The sequence below is a fragment of the Cydia amplana genome, chromosome Z (assembly GCF_948474715.1).
Source record: "Cydia amplana chromosome Z, ilCydAmpl1.1, whole genome shotgun sequence".
Lineage (NCBI taxonomy): Eukaryota > Metazoa > Arthropoda > Insecta > Lepidoptera > Tortricidae > Cydia > Cydia amplana.
Window position 1 is genome coordinate 3984290 of NC_086096.1, and position 15662 is coordinate 3999951.

The window sequence follows — 15662 nt, forward strand, 5'->3', positions numbered from 1 at the left end:
CATCAGTGTGCTTGTGTAACGTAATACAAGTGTAAATTAACACGTCAACTTTGCCCACAGCCGCCTACACCACCGCCACCAAGGCCGCAAGTATTCCCTCCAGGAAGGCGCGCGGGGTGGCACGGACAGGACGGACCGGCCCGCGCCGACGGAGCGTGTCTCGACTGCGGAGGAGCTGCGCGAGGCGGATGCTGATGAGCTCGCCAGCCACCGGACGGACGACCCGAAGGGTCTGCGGCGTCACCTGATACACCAGGCTAAGGTACGGGAGGGAGGGACTACGGAGCAGGTCTCGATGGCCGAGGAGCGTGGGGACAGCCTGCCAGCCACCGGACGGACGACCCGAAGGGCCTGAGTCGTCACTTAATACACCAGACTAAGGTACGGAACAGGGATGTACAAATCCGGGTATCCTCAGCCGAGGAGCTGGATTAGGATAGCTCGCCCGCCACCGGACGGAAGGCCATAAGGGCCTGGCCGGAACCTGATACACCAGACTAAGGTACGGACTATATTTTTGAGAATCACGGTGGACTTACGACTACCGTCATACACAATCCAATCTGTCTTACTTTCCACGTACGAGTAGCTACAGAAACCTAAGTAAATATTTACTCTTGATGACCTCATTTCTTATTCCAGGATACATCCACGGTCCACGTGGGACGGCGGGAGGGAGGCGATCGCCTCAACTCCCTGATTAATGAGAAGAAATTGTATGACCATAGTCCACATTCCGTGAGTACCATGTGTATATTTGTAGATGTAAGATAGGAATAATGAAAATACAAGTGTTCGTGCTCCAAAATAGTACCTACTGGTGACCGCGAGCTATCTTATTATGATAATTACTCCATCTTGTAGTTAAGGTGTTAATATATTACGTGAAATAACATACCACATAAACCTTCTTTCTATAGGTATTCGTACAACTGGATGAGCTCCTAGCCAACGGCGAAGGCGACGCCGAATGGAAGGAAACAGCCAGATGGATCAAATACGAGGAAGACGTGGAAGAAAGCGCGGGCCGCTGGGGACAGCCTCACGTGGCTTCCCTATCCTTCCACTCGCTCCTCAACCTGCGGAGGTGCCTGGAGACGGGCGTGGTGCTCCTGGATTTGGAGGAGCGCGATCTGCCCGGAGTTGCTTACAGGCATGTATATTTTAATTGCTTTTTTAGTCGCGCCACGATTCATCACGCGAGGAAAACATTTTTGAAGTGAAAACTTCATTAGCGGCGCTGGACACTTTTTTTAGGTAGATCAAGTATGCTTTTTTAAATCGTGTGATCAATGTGAACGTTGGATCAAATAATTTTACGGTAGCAATTCGTGTACGAGCGCCGTCTAGAGTTCTAGACTATTAATTTGAAATATATGCTTACCTTGGGGCCGCAAGCAAACAGTCCGAGTTGACCAGGCATCGTCGGATCGTTGTACTGGCGTACCTCAAGGTGGTATTCTCTCCCCACTTTTATTAACATTCATCGCCACCGAACTTTGCTGCGCTTGCCATCTATACGCCCATGATTTACAGCTCTATAGACATTTATAGCTCTCCCAAGTACTATGTAGAAAAGCGCATCTAACTCCAACCCCCTTTTAGAGTCTGTGCGGAGAGGAGAGTCGTGGAATGTATGGGGCCCAATACATTCCACGACTCTTCTCTTTCCGAACAGACTACTCCTTAGCTCGTAATGAGAAAACAGTATACTTAGTGAGAACTAAACTAGTTCCTCATGATTGCATTGCGTACCAGCTGAGCTATGCCAATCTCACTAGACCCTTCCCCTCTTTAGGGGTAGGTCTACTTTGGAACAATGTTGAATGAGTGTTGTGTACAGGGTGGTGGAACGCATGGTGGATGACGGTCTTATAGAGGAGGATGACAAGCCTGTGGTCATGAGGAGTCTGCTGCTCCGCCATCGCCATGTCCACGATGACCGATTCCGGTTCTCCATCGGACGGAAGCATACTTCTTACACCAGCTTGCAGGTAAGATTGGATTATTTTTATAGGAAACATTACGCTAAACTCTGCGTAGGCGGCGCCACTAGCACAGACAGAGGGCCTACAGCGAAACACGAACTAGAAATTTCGTTATCTGCCTTTCTATCACTCTTGGACATTCGAGCGATAGATTGGCAAATAACGAAATGACGATTTTCGGATTTCGCGGCAGGCGGGTAAACAAACCGCCTTGATGCGTCAATATATATTATAGCTATTTATTTGTAACAAATTGATAGGTACTTAATGCTAATCATAATCAAAAACATAATTCGTTCTACGTCAGGCAAAAAAGTACCTAACGATGTACGTAGACGATAACGTAATGATCGGAAGACGTTTCGTATTCATAATCGTTACCCGAAATAACCAGCATAAGTCAGAGCTCCGATTTCGAAGAGACATTAAGGGTTTCGAGGCCAAACTTGACTGGTATATACCCATGAGGGAACGAATGCCCTGCCAATTGCCAAGTCACGCTTATCGGGCGACTTGGCACGAGACCGCGGAAGTCAAGGTTGCATAATCGTAGAAATATATTTGTCACTACTGACATATGTATGTCTGAGTAGAACTCACGTGTACAATCGCCCACACTGTTAACTAACAGTTCGTAAACCTTATTACGAAAGGCATAAGGTCCACTGACGGACAGTTAAAAGTGTTGCTGTTTGTACAGCGAGCTGCTAATGTGCATGGTTAGGTTTATGAATGAATTCCTTTCATAATGTCCCAATGAAATGTTGCAGCAGAACTGTACAGCGACAGTCGCATTCATATGTATCGGAGCCGTCAAGTTGCTCACAAATATCTAAACACGCCTCTATTTTCAAGGCGTTAGAGCGGTTTCGCACTACGTCCGATCCGAATCCGATCCGAATCCGTGAAAATATGGTCCGAAGTAGCCGTAGAACTATTTCTATGGTAATTTACGCACTATATCCGACTCCGTCATCCGATTTCGGAAAGAAATCAGACGGATCTAGTGCGTAAATTCCGTCATCCGATTTCGGAAAGAAATCAGACGGATCTAGTGCGTAAATTACCATAGAAATAGTTCTACGGCTACTTCGGACCATATTTTCACGGATTAGGATCGGATTCGGATCGGACGTAATGCGAAACCGCTCTTAGGGTGCGTGTTCAGATATTGTGAACACCTTGGCCGCTCCGGTATATCGGATGGCGACTGTACAATTGGGTGAAAAACTTTTTTTTATCAGTTTTGCGTCCTTCCTTTATGCAAATTTTCTTGTCGGACTCTCACAGGCGTGATTCAACCTTACCTATATTCCTTAAAAGTTGTAATCGCGGAGAGAAATGTTTTATAATTGTTATTTTCAGTAAGTTTTCACAAAATAAGTACCTAATCAATGAGTTCGATAAAAAATAAAATTGCACATTATTAGCAACAATTTTCATATTTTTAGCTTTTGATAAAAAATATATATATAAATTTTAATGGTGGTTTTTAGCAATTTAGAATTTAGACGTGATGTTTTTGTTTGTACAAGATTGATATTATATTTTTTGGCAACCGTATTATGATCTAAAATGCGCCACGATTTTTCATAAACTCAGTTGTACCTTAAGCCGTAAAACTACCTTGAGCTACATTTGTAGTTTACAATACCTACGTTCAGTAAATGTGCCAAATCGCGTAGATTTCCGCTGCCAAGAGCAGGCAGGAAGTGCACACACGGCACATCCGGTGGCGGTGTGTAACTTAGCCCTTTACCGCCTAGGGCGGCAATCGACTGCTTTATTCACTCATTGACTTATATATTACTTCGAGAAGACGGGCCTTGACTAAGAATGGGGCCAATTCATGAGTGTCTAAATCGTATTTAGTAACACCCATGCCCTCAGGCGTGTGGCGAATTGTGCATTGGAAAGGCGTCAATTTTTTATAATTCGTTCCAATAAAAATGATGCCTTATTGTGTCGTAAAACTGTGTAAAAACTGTTACAGAAACATCAAAGAAGTACATAGGACAACAATATTAAAATACTGATTTAAACAAAAATTAATTGGTTTATTAGAAAACACAATTCCCCTAATGAGGGCGCCACTGGACTGTCGACCAAGTCTTAAATGGATCACCAATATTTTTGAAAATTATTCAACTTACGACAGAGTATGGTTTTCGTAAGGCACTGAAGTGTCTCTTGTATTGTAGTCGATCTGGATGGAGGAGGGCGGGCGCGGATCCTTCGGCGCCCGCGGGTCCCTGGGCACCCGGGGGTCCCTGGGCGCCCGAGGGTCCCTGGGTGCAGCGGCGCCCGCCCCGGATACCGCCGGACGAAGACACAGCTTGTTTCCACTCGGACTCGGCCCTAAAACCGTGCGAAATATGCCTTCGAATGACCCCCGCTGGCTGCGGGGCCCATTTGATATGTTCGGGGCCCGGCACCAAGCGGGACTAGGCTGTTAAGTGTGCTCATATTGCTATATACTCATACACTGATATACCAACTAATATGTTGAAGTATATTACATTAGTTTTTCTTTCTTACAAAGAGCAATACGAAGTATTAAACGTGTGTTGGGTATAAATTAAAAATATAAGCACATTTTGGTGTGTCTGTTCACTGTTCACAAATAACATACATTTTTGTTTTTTTTTTGTGTAATTTACCTCCCCTAGGACAGGCGAACAGGATTCGAAAGCATTTTTATGCGTGACTAACTTGCGAATTTTTCGTTAATAACATGTTGGCTAACAGGCATTCGAGTTTTAGTTATTCGATTTGTTTCCTATATGATACTAATCTCTCAGTGTCAAAAGTGACATATCTTCGACCAAAAATATCACTTTTGATACTGACTCAGTATCATATCGGAAACAGATCTAATAACTTACTCGAATTGGCCTATACTTAGTCGAAAAGACGATTATTGATCACTATCGTATTTATGGACAGTATACAAACTTGTATTTTTGCCTATTTTGATTATAAATACATTTGGGTTCCTTTTGCTTAAAACATTCGTCTCCTATCTGTAGAGGAATTTATAATATAATAAATACTAAACAAAAATATGTTTATACATATATACCTAGGTAAAACATACAATTACCTCCATATTACCTACTTCACTCCGCTCTTCGCGTACGTTTGCGGGGGCGACAGAATAATGCAGTACCTAACAAAAATATCACCATGCAAATTATGACCATGAATATCATTAGTTCTATAATTAAAATTCAAATTTGATTGGTCACGGTAAGTTTACCCTGCTCCACCGCGTGAAACAACCATAAGTGTAAAAACAAAACAAAATTTAATGTATTTCCGAATATCATTTAAGGCCAATGTGGCTAATTCCGTAAGGAACAAAATTGATAATTTCATCGACTAGGCAGCGATTGCATTTAGTTTCAGCAATAAAAAGCAGATGGTTTTTTTTTCTACGATTGAAAACCAAAGAAATATACGCTCGTGGACGGAATTAGCCACATGGACCTTACCAACTTAATATGATGTATATAATACATGAAATACTGTAAGAGATATGGACAAGTTAAATTCGCTGAGGAGAAGCACCTTGGCCGCTCCGATATATGTGATGGCGACTGTACTAATGTATTCATAATTCAAATACTAATTTTATAGTTTTTGCCAGAGACCCATTACAAGTGCATTAAAGAGTACTTAGTATATTGTGAATAACGCAAAATAAACACTCAAATTGACTTGTTTGTACCATGAAAAAAGTGCATATAGCAAGTCAAGGTCAAAAGGTAATTTCTTCAATTACTTATAATAGATAGAGTATTATAAGTAATTGGCGATAGATAGAGTATTATATTATAATTAATGGGCGTGTATAGTGTATATGATAAGCTATCTTTTATTTTTAATTTAAAAGGGACGAAGTTTTAAGTATAAGGAACTCAGCTAGTAGAACGATCATGAAACCATCGTTTTGAACCATTTAGCTGTTTAGTCGCTTGACTTTTTTGAAGCGGACTTAAGGCGGATGCACACTGCAGCGCACGTAGCATACAAATACAAGCTGCGTGGGTATATTGGGCCTATTATGTCCACAGTTGCGAACGGGCCCGACATACATAACAACACATTCACCAAATATCAACACATCGTTAACAATAGGTACCTATTTGAAATGCAAAAATATCAAACATTGAACATTTTTGGCAATTAGAGACAAAGTATTTTTTACATGTCAAATATTGTCAAAGATGTGCTGATATTCCGTGAAACGGAAAACGACTCTTGCTCGGGCCCGACGTCGGGCCTACATCGGGCAAGTGTGCATCTAATTGGCCTCGCATCGCATGTGTCTCTAAGTTGCGTTGGGATAACTTCGGACGCAGGATAATTTGGAAAATGGCAAATATCTACTAAACTAAAACGATTTTCTTTAGCAACAGTACTTGCAGTAGCGTAAGTGTTGCTAAAGTATGAAGTGCTTTGGGTTTTATTTTCCTTTTTCAAAATCAAGCCGGTTCGAAATTACCCCATTACACCTTATCGCGATTGCATTGCAGTGGATTATCGGCATTACACCAATATTGTTGAAAATCGATCGATATGACCATTATTTGCCATTTGTAAAATTTTTCAGCATTCATTGAGTAGTGAAAATAGTTTGCCATGTAAATTAAATCTACAAGAATACTTTCATTACATCGAGTGTTGATCCCATTTTTTTGATTGAATCATGTTTTGATTGGTTTTTAGCTTTTTTCGCGCTCGTTTTAAACTGAAATAAGTAACTCTACAAGCTGGTATTGTCAACATTTAGTTACACTCTGCGAGATGAATATTTAAGTTTTAAGTCATACTGAACAACTTCTACTATGAGACCAATCTTGTTATAAAAATAATGTTGTCCCACATAAAATCATATTACGGATAGTCATGTTATGGTCTTATTGGAAGATCAGCGCTGGAAGTCGTGCTGAAGTCAGAAATCATTCTTATTACATGCCATACATTTTCCTCTCTCTTGTGCATAAATAATATTATATTTCTGTTTCTATTCTATTCTATATTTTTGCGACCTCAAGGATTGTCTCATAATGAAAGTCGTTCTTGACTTCTGTATTTACCTCGCAGACGGCTAAACGTTAAATAAAGCTAGTACACAAAAGGCTCTCCATGTACAGAACTTGGCAGACCCGCGCCGGCGCCGGAGCTCATATGCGATACCGCTGGACAAGCCCAGTATGCACGAGCTTAAGAAGAAGGTGTCCATGGCTGGCTCCGAGAAGATAGACCTTAAGGAAGTGGAGTACACGGTCGCTGGCTCACAGGTAAGCTGGCTGCACTGGTTAAGAGGCTGTTAACACATGATTTCGTTGAAATTGATGCCACTTTGGCAGTTTTTTAAGAAAGACTAATTATTTAGGTTAAGCAATAAAAATAATCATCATATTTCAAAGACCGTGGCAGTACTTGATTGGACAAAATCAGCTCGATAGAAAATATTTGCAAATATTGGTCTTCAAGTCACCATTAAACGGTTCTGTCTTTATTTTTTTGACTTATGCTAACGAGTAATATTACACAAATAATCCGTCTTTTGTATTTCAATAGTTTTCTTATTATTCCCTACAGCCTCAATTTTAGACCAATAACCCCACACCCCACACTTTAAAGAAATAAAAAAATAGTTTTATCAAAAAAAAGAAAACCATTTCTGATACAAGCTTGTATCAGGATCAATCGCTACATTCGGACGCGCCTTTACAATCCGTTTTTTTTTTCAATACAGGATGAACTGCGCCGTGGCCACAACGAAGCCATCATGAAGCGCATCCCCGGAGACGCAGAAGCCACGACCGTCCTCGTGGGAGGCGTCGGCTTCCTCGACCAGCCCACCATCGCCTTCGTCCGCCTCGCACAAGCCATCCTCATGCCCTCCATCACAGAAGTCCCCATCCCTGTCCGGTTCATGTTCATCCTTCTAGGCCCTATGACTGCCGAACTAGACTACCATGAAGTCGGTCGATCCATCTCAACTCTAATGGCGAACCCTTCTTTCCACAACATCGCCTATAAGGCCGACGATAGACGAGACCTCCTATCAGCCATCAATGAGTTCTTAGACGATTCCATCGTGCTGCCGCCTGGTGATTGGGAGCGGCAGGCGCTTCTGCCGATGGATGAGCTCCGTGCGAAGAGCGAGATGATTCGACGTCGCAAAGCCAACGCGTTGGAGAAGAAGAGGGCTTCAGTAGCTGCTGGTGCTGGGGCTGTGACCATGTCTGAGGAGAAACAGGCGCTGCTGAGGATGGAGACGGCTGGATTGCCGCCTAAGGAATCAGAGGGGCCGCTTGAGCGCACCGGACGACTTTTCGGAGGTATGTAGATCTTTTCGTTGACTTATTGGGTAATTTAACTTTCAGATTCAGCACACTATTAAACATCATTGAACCAGTGGTTTTCTGAAATGTAATTCATTATTTTTATAGCAGATCACTAGGCTAACTTACACAAAAGACGAGCAACCAGACCGAATAAAATGTGGTTTATATGAAATAGTCGGTATATTTAATCAGAACCATATTTTACCCAATAATGCTTATCCGCACGAGGATTCTGATCTTGGCAGCAATGTGCTGAGATTATGGGCATGCGTAATATAAAATATGATTGCGATTGCCCGCTCAGTCTATTTTGGCCGCGTGCAACTAACCTAATATTTGTTGTTACTTACAAGTTATGGATACATTATACATAATTATTATTGTATTAAATTTATAGGGATACTCATGTACCTGAACCTATGTACATGATTTTACCGATATACGATACCGATTGTTGACGTAAATAATCGGCAATACCTACCGATATTGTTGGCTTGGTACCTAGTTATTGAATAAGTCAAATAAATAATGATGTGCTAAATATGCATAAAACAGGTTTAACTTATGTTTAACTCGATTTTGTATAGTGTAAAAACTGAAAAATAAAAATATATAAATGTCAAATCAAATCGAAGAAAACATTTATTTAGGTAATCATCAAGCAATCAAAGCAAAAGTAAATCAAAACCAGTAATGAATGATAACTTTAGCGACCTACAATATTGTAAAGGAAACAAAATTTATTCAAATTATGCCAGCGTCGTACTCGTCGCGCGCTTCTGAATCTGTGATATCAGGTTAATTTAAAAAATCGGCAATGACCACTTTCCACTCTAGTGGAATCTTCTCTTCTTCCTTGTTTCCTCATGACTGAGTGTCGCGACCACATGAGGTCATAGTTTTGTGCACCAAGGCTCTCCAATCTGCCGTCCTAATAATAGGCGCCTGTGTAGATCCCTCAGAGGCCTTCTTTACATAATTTTTCTACTTATTTACTTCTTTCTTTCAGTCATTCATTACACTGTCTACCCAGCGGGCCGGTAGATATCCATGTCATAGATGTCTAGTGGAATACTCCATTTGTTTTGTCCAGGCGTGATCCGTGACATCAAACGTCGCTACCCGTACTACATCTCTGACTTCACGGATGCTCTGAACGGACAGTGCGTGGCCGCCGCCATCTTCATGTACTTCGCGGCCGTGTCGTCCGCCATCACGTTTGGAGGCCTGCTGGCTACTAAGACGGACGGGAATATTGGGATCACTGAGACATTGGTGAGATGTTTACTCGTACAAACAGCTACACTCTTAACTGTCCATCGATGGACCTTATGCCTTTTGCAATAAGGTTTACGAACTGTTAGTTAATAGTGTGGGCGATGGTAGCGATTGTTACGGTTTCTTCTAATTTAACTGAATTTAATCGACGTATTTTTGCATTCCTTCTTTTTTATAACGTATAAAAATATAAACGAACTTATTTATAAAACAAAACTAAATTTAAACTAATACTAAGTAAAACTAAAACATATCTAAAAAATTAGTCCCCTTTGACAAGGTGCCGAGAATGCTGGCAGCATTTCCTCGCTGTATTGCGATACTAATACGTTGCGCGAGGAAGCTGCCACCTCTTCGGTATTAGATCTTAATAGCGTTTCAATATTATGCCAACTTGGTATTATAGTATATTGACTTTCAATTGTTTCCGTGCAGTTATTTACTTGCTTCGGCGGCATATTCTTCGGACTGCTAGCGGGGCAGCCGATGATGATCACGGGAGCGACTGGCCCCCTTCTACTCCTGGATGAATCGCTCTTCAGCTTTTGCAAGTCTTACGGGTTCGACTTCTTAGCTGCCCGGATGTACTGCGGACTGTGGATGATCGTGATAGCACTACTGGTCGCTTCTGTTGAGGGCAGCGTTGCTGTTAAGAAGATCACAAGGTAAGTGTGATAGCAGATACAATTTGTTTGGAAATCTAACTTATTTGTCTTTGTCTTTCTTGCTGACAGTATGTATTGCGTTTGCGTTTCAACCTGAAGCAGTAACCCGCAATGTCTGTTTTCAATTGTAAATCAATTCCCAATGTAGTTTTCTGACGATCGGAATATGCAGGATGGAAGGTAGCACAGCATATAAATCGAGTTTTTTGTATACGCAGGTTTACAGAAGACATCTTCGCGTTCCTTATATCCTTGATCTTCATCGGTGAGCCCATCACGAGTCTGTACAACGTGTACCGGGCTCATCCTCTGGGCATTGAGTACGCCATGTACGGGAAAAACATCAGCGCACCCGGGAATATCACTGTCGTCAACGGCACTGAAGGTACGTTCCTAATCTTTAGATCATCTGGTTTTTTACCGCAAAATTAAATTATATATATATATATATGTATATATATATATATATATATATATATATATATATCATTAAAAATAGGGATCCGACGTACTGCGTTGGAATTTGAGGTTACTCTCAACTATTCTTTACCAATGTTCTTTGCCACGAAATTCAGGAAGATGATGATGAAAAATTTGATGATAACGCCTTATGATGATTGTCGGTTCTTGCAGCGGACAACGCTACCATGTGGGGTCCTCCTCTACTGCCGCCGCCGCCAGCGCCACAACCAAACACCGCCCTGTTCTGCACCATCCTCACGTTGGCTACCTTCATCATCGCCTACTACCTGCGTATCTTCCGTAACGGAAAATTCCTTGGACGCAGCGTGAGTACTCTGACCTTAAAGTGCTTGAGAACAAAGTGTTCTGTATTATCCAAAAATTCTGGCTACCTTCATATTTGAACTGGTTTACGTCAATTGTTTACGTCAAACTGTCTGACACCGTTAAAATTTTTACTAATTTTTTATTAGTAATTTTCATAGTTCATGACTAGTGGCGTTGCCGTTGGTATTACTTGTCTGATCTTAATTTTTCTATTACTCTGCCAGGCGCGACGTGCGTTAGGCGACTTCGGAGTCCCAATCGCCATAGTCCTGATGGTGGGTCTGGCATCCGCTGTTCCTGTCTACACTGACACATTGCGCGTTCCCGAGGGTCTGCACCCCACGTCTCCTCGGCCTTGGCTGGTGGTGATGACTCCTGGCCTGGCGACAATCCCAGCCTGGGCCGCGTTCGCTATGGCGCTGCCTGCGCTCATGGTCTACATCATCGTTTTTATGGAGACGCATATCGCAGAGTAAGAAGCTGACGCGACTGTTTATTTATTGTCCGTGTGTATGTCATCAGACAAGTGAAGTCATATCATTAATCATACTTCGTGAACTTGTAAAGGTCCGATGCTCCCGTGATTTATGATTTCACTTGTAGTGGTGCTGCTGCATTAAACGTCTGCAAATACTGAATATTCGTATAAATGTGTAAATGTACTTAAAACATAAAAATATAGTTTTGTTAATCACATAGAAATCATTGCAGTAATGCAATTAGTGAATTCAAAATGTATATGCAGATGACGTGTGGTTTTAATTAACATCATGAGTACTCGTGATTATTTTATTCATAAATAATCTATACCTACAGTTTATTTTAAAATAATATGCAAAGCGATTCCTTTGTCACAAGCCTCAGCATAGCGAAAATTTTATTTAGTAAACACTTCTACAAATACTTGCGTAGTCCGAAAAAGCAGTGCATCCCCGTTGAAGTCTTAGCAAATATCTTCTTAGCTCCGAACCCCCGCATTTGCGGAAACCCCCGCAAGCGGGCTCCGTCTATATCCCTCATTCCCGCAGGTTGATCGTTGACAAACCCGAGCGAAATCTGAAAAAAGGCAGCGGCTTCCACATGGACATCGTGATCATGTCGTTCGTGAACTGCCTTTGCGGCATGTTCGGCGCGCCGTGGCAGTGCGTGGCGACCGTGCGCTCGGTGTCGCACGTGTCGGCGCTCACTGTCATGTCGACCACGCACGCGCCTGGTGACAAGCCGCATATCGTTGAGGTTAAAGGTACGGTAACCAGTTTACCTCACTCCACGTAACTTACGCATCTTAAGTACTTGCAGTAGTACATATATACGTATAGCGTTTAGAGGCGAATATATGTCTGTACTCGTAATTTGACGCATCAAGTAACAAATCTTTACTAAACGATTGCAGCCAGATATAAAATATGTTCAAATCAAGAGCCACTGACGCATAACTAACTAAACCATAGTTTTCAGAACAAAAACTCACAGGCCTGCTGGTACTCTTTCTAGTTGTCCTACCAGCCAGTGCCATCTTGTTTTCAGATTAAAGACATCTATTGGTATTTTCCTCCGGTCTGCTCCACCTTCGTATTCCTTTGAAAGCCACGCATATCGTAAACTGCGCGTCATCATGACCTTGTCGGAATGCACGAAGGTTGATATTGGGCTGTAGCCGCGCTCGTCTATTGACATCTTTGTTGGTAAAAGGTGTATTTTAAGGAGTATTTTTCTAACAGTAACCTAATTTTAATTTTTAGAGCAACGGCTGACTGGTCTACTGGTGGCAATCATCGTGGGTCTGTCGGTGTTGGCCTCCCGTCTCCTCACCCTGGTGCCGATGGCTGTGTTGTTTGGGGTGTTCCTGTACATGGGCATCTCCGCGCTGGGAGGCATTCAGTTCTGGGACCGCTGTATACTTATGCTGAAGCCGGTGAAGCATCACCCGCAGGTGCCCTACGTGAGAAGGGTCAGTAAATTCTTATGTTAGAACTCCTGCTCGTGTCAATAAACTTATGAAACTTGTAGACGACATATCATTTGATATTTACGAGTTGCTTTTCGGAGAAGGAAACTATCGTGGTATATGGGCATTTTTATTTTAACTTGTACTTTAAAGCGCGACTTAAATTGTGTTATATCACATCTGTCACTTCCCTGTAAGTAGGTAATAAAACGTAAGTATGGGGTTTAACATTGACCCTCAGTTTTGTGACAATTATTAACCGGCCGCTTATGGTACACATTAAGCGCCTATATGTATACTCGTGGAACGAAGATAATGACGATCTCTAATGCATGTTGCGTTTTAGGTACCAACGTGGAAGATGCATCTGTTCACGCTGGTGCAGCTGACCGGCATCATAGTCCTGTTCACGGTCAAGTCCTCGCGCTTCTCGCTGGCGCTGCCGTTCTTCCTGGTGATGATGGTGCCGTTGCGTATGTCGCTGGCCTACTTATTCACACCGCTTCAGCTCCGCGCGGTAAGTTCACACAAGTCCTCGCAGTTCTCGGTAGCGCTGCCATTCTTCCTGGTGATGATGGTGCCGTTGCGTATGTCGCTGGCCTACTTATTCACACCGCTTCAGCTCCGCGCGGTAAGTTCACACAAGTCCTCGCAGTTCTCGCTAGCGCTGTCATTCTTCCTGGTGATGATGGTGCCGTTGCGTATGTCGCTGGCCTACTTGTTCACACCGCTTCAGCTCCGCGCGGTAAGTTCACACGAGTCCTCACAGTTCTCGCTAGCGCTGCCGTTCTTCCTGGTGATGATGGTGCCGTTGCGTATGTCGCTGGCCTACTTGTTCACACCGCTTCAGCTCCGCGCGGTAAGTTCATACAAGTCCTTGCAGTTCTCGCTGGGGCTGAAATTCTTCCTGGTGATGATGGTGCCGTTGCGCATGTCGCTGCGCGGTAAGATAACAGTGAAGTAGAGCGGGAATACCGGAAATCCGGAAGTATAAAATGTCGGACTAATTTTAAGATTGCAATAAGTACCAGAATTAGGAGTGCCAATATGGAAAATCGGAATTACGAAATTATGATACTTCGGTTAAAACTGTCGACTATTTACTCAAATTCCAACAAACAAAACAATTTAGAAAAAAACTTTTAAATGGTCGATATTGGACGACCCACCGTCGCTCGCTTGCAGACTGATGGTTTCAAGCCAATAATGTAAAATACCAATAAGCCGATGAAGATGGCTTATTGGTATTTTCAGAAATTAGGTTCTTCAATACTGCAATTCTTTAAAAAATAACCTGTTGTTCCAGCTGGACGGAGTGCAGAAAGAAACAGACGACGACGAACCAGATTTCTACCAAGAGGCACCGTTGCCGTAAACGCCAGCTTTCCCCTGCTAAACGTTCTTGTGATGCCTTCTACATATCTCCCAATAATCGTTAGTGGACTGAACATTCCCCGGATTACTGATGTGCTGTCCAAAATGGGAAATTTCTACATATTGGAAAATTACGGAATATTTTCATATTGTAAGCGGATCGAAATGTTACGATTATTAAATGAGAGATTCCTTAGTTTCCTATGATGAGATTCTCCTGACATTTTGAGAACTATTCCAACTGAAAATGTCCGCAACTGGCACGTCTGTACCCTGGATTCGTCTTCTGTACTTTATTTGTAAAAATTTTAGGTATAGGAGTTGTTTGATTCCATGGCAAAGAGACTCTTGGAAAACACCACATTTTGTCTTAAGACATGACTCATGAGGTTCTGATACCATACGCGGCTAACGCTCTTTACTGTGTATTTACACAGTACACAGATTGTGATTGTGTGTTTTGTGATTTCTCCTGGATATTTACAGGAATGTCACAGGGACACAGAATACGCAGTCACCGCATTATTAAGTTACAATTTAAATAGAGCACGAGGTCACCACACATAGGTGCAAAAATACTTGTAAAATGCTACGATTCGAGCAACTCAACTGAGTTGTATTCTATACCATTTTATACTATAACAGCCCAGGTACAAGTTTAAAGCTTAGCTTCTGTAAATATTAGTAATTTACACGAGTATTGGTCGTAATAGTGGGCGCAACTGAAAAAAGCGGTCTCGCCCTCATACTAAAAAGTATGATGCGCGCTTATGTGTGATGACCTCTATGCCTCGATGGTCTTACTCGTACATGCTTCGTGTACTGTGTACTAGTAGCAGGCAGTATCAAATTGTACTGGTAACCATGGTAGCTCCAGGTTTAACCGGTTAACCCCGGGTTAGTGGAATAGTGCTAAGAGTAGCGGCTACGTTTTCCCTTGTACATTCTATTGTCAGTAATGGATTTCAACAATATTCACTTGTTTTTCTTGCACGTCAACTTTAAAGGTGGATCGAGAGCTAATATATCCGTCGTAGCGGAAGATGCAATCATGTGTGCACATAATGTCGATTAATTTATTTTAAATCATTTTGATTTCAGTAGTAAGTGGAGTTTATTAATTCAACTTCAACTTAAGTTTGTTAAAACGGCCTCTAATGTACTTACTTACTCTGTACTTATAATTAATAGTAGAGAATCTAAGGAAAAATATATTTTATTATTGTTGTTTTATTTTAGGAATCCACCTAGAAAGTAT

General features: G+C 42.2%; 1 protein-coding gene across 1 annotated transcript in view; it reads left to right on the forward strand.

The window, feature by feature from the left end:
* LOC134660941 (anion exchange protein 3) overlaps window positions 1–14481 on the forward strand; it is a 92834-nt gene extending 78353 nt beyond the window's left edge. The window contains exons 5-20 of the mRNA XM_063516828.1: window positions 61–262; window positions 643–738; window positions 921–1153; window positions 1844–1994; window positions 4190–4354; window positions 7148–7294; window positions 7756–8344; window positions 9444–9625; window positions 10064–10293; window positions 10512–10678; window positions 10927–11081; window positions 11307–11554; window positions 12111–12325; window positions 12825–13033; window positions 13377–13547; window positions 14337–14481. Coding sequence (XP_063372898.1) covers window positions 61–262; window positions 643–738; window positions 921–1153; window positions 1844–1994; window positions 4190–4354; window positions 7148–7294; window positions 7756–8344; window positions 9444–9625; window positions 10064–10293; window positions 10512–10678; window positions 10927–11081; window positions 11307–11554; window positions 12111–12325; window positions 12825–13033; window positions 13377–13547; window positions 14337–14405 — 3229 coding nt within the window. The 3' untranslated portion in view covers window positions 14406–14481. The remainder of the gene's footprint in view (window positions 1–60; window positions 263–642; window positions 739–920; window positions 1154–1843; window positions 1995–4189; window positions 4355–7147; window positions 7295–7755; window positions 8345–9443; window positions 9626–10063; window positions 10294–10511; window positions 10679–10926; window positions 11082–11306; window positions 11555–12110; window positions 12326–12824; window positions 13034–13376; window positions 13548–14336) is intronic.
* The last annotated feature ends 1181 nt before the right edge of the window (window positions 14482–15662 follow it).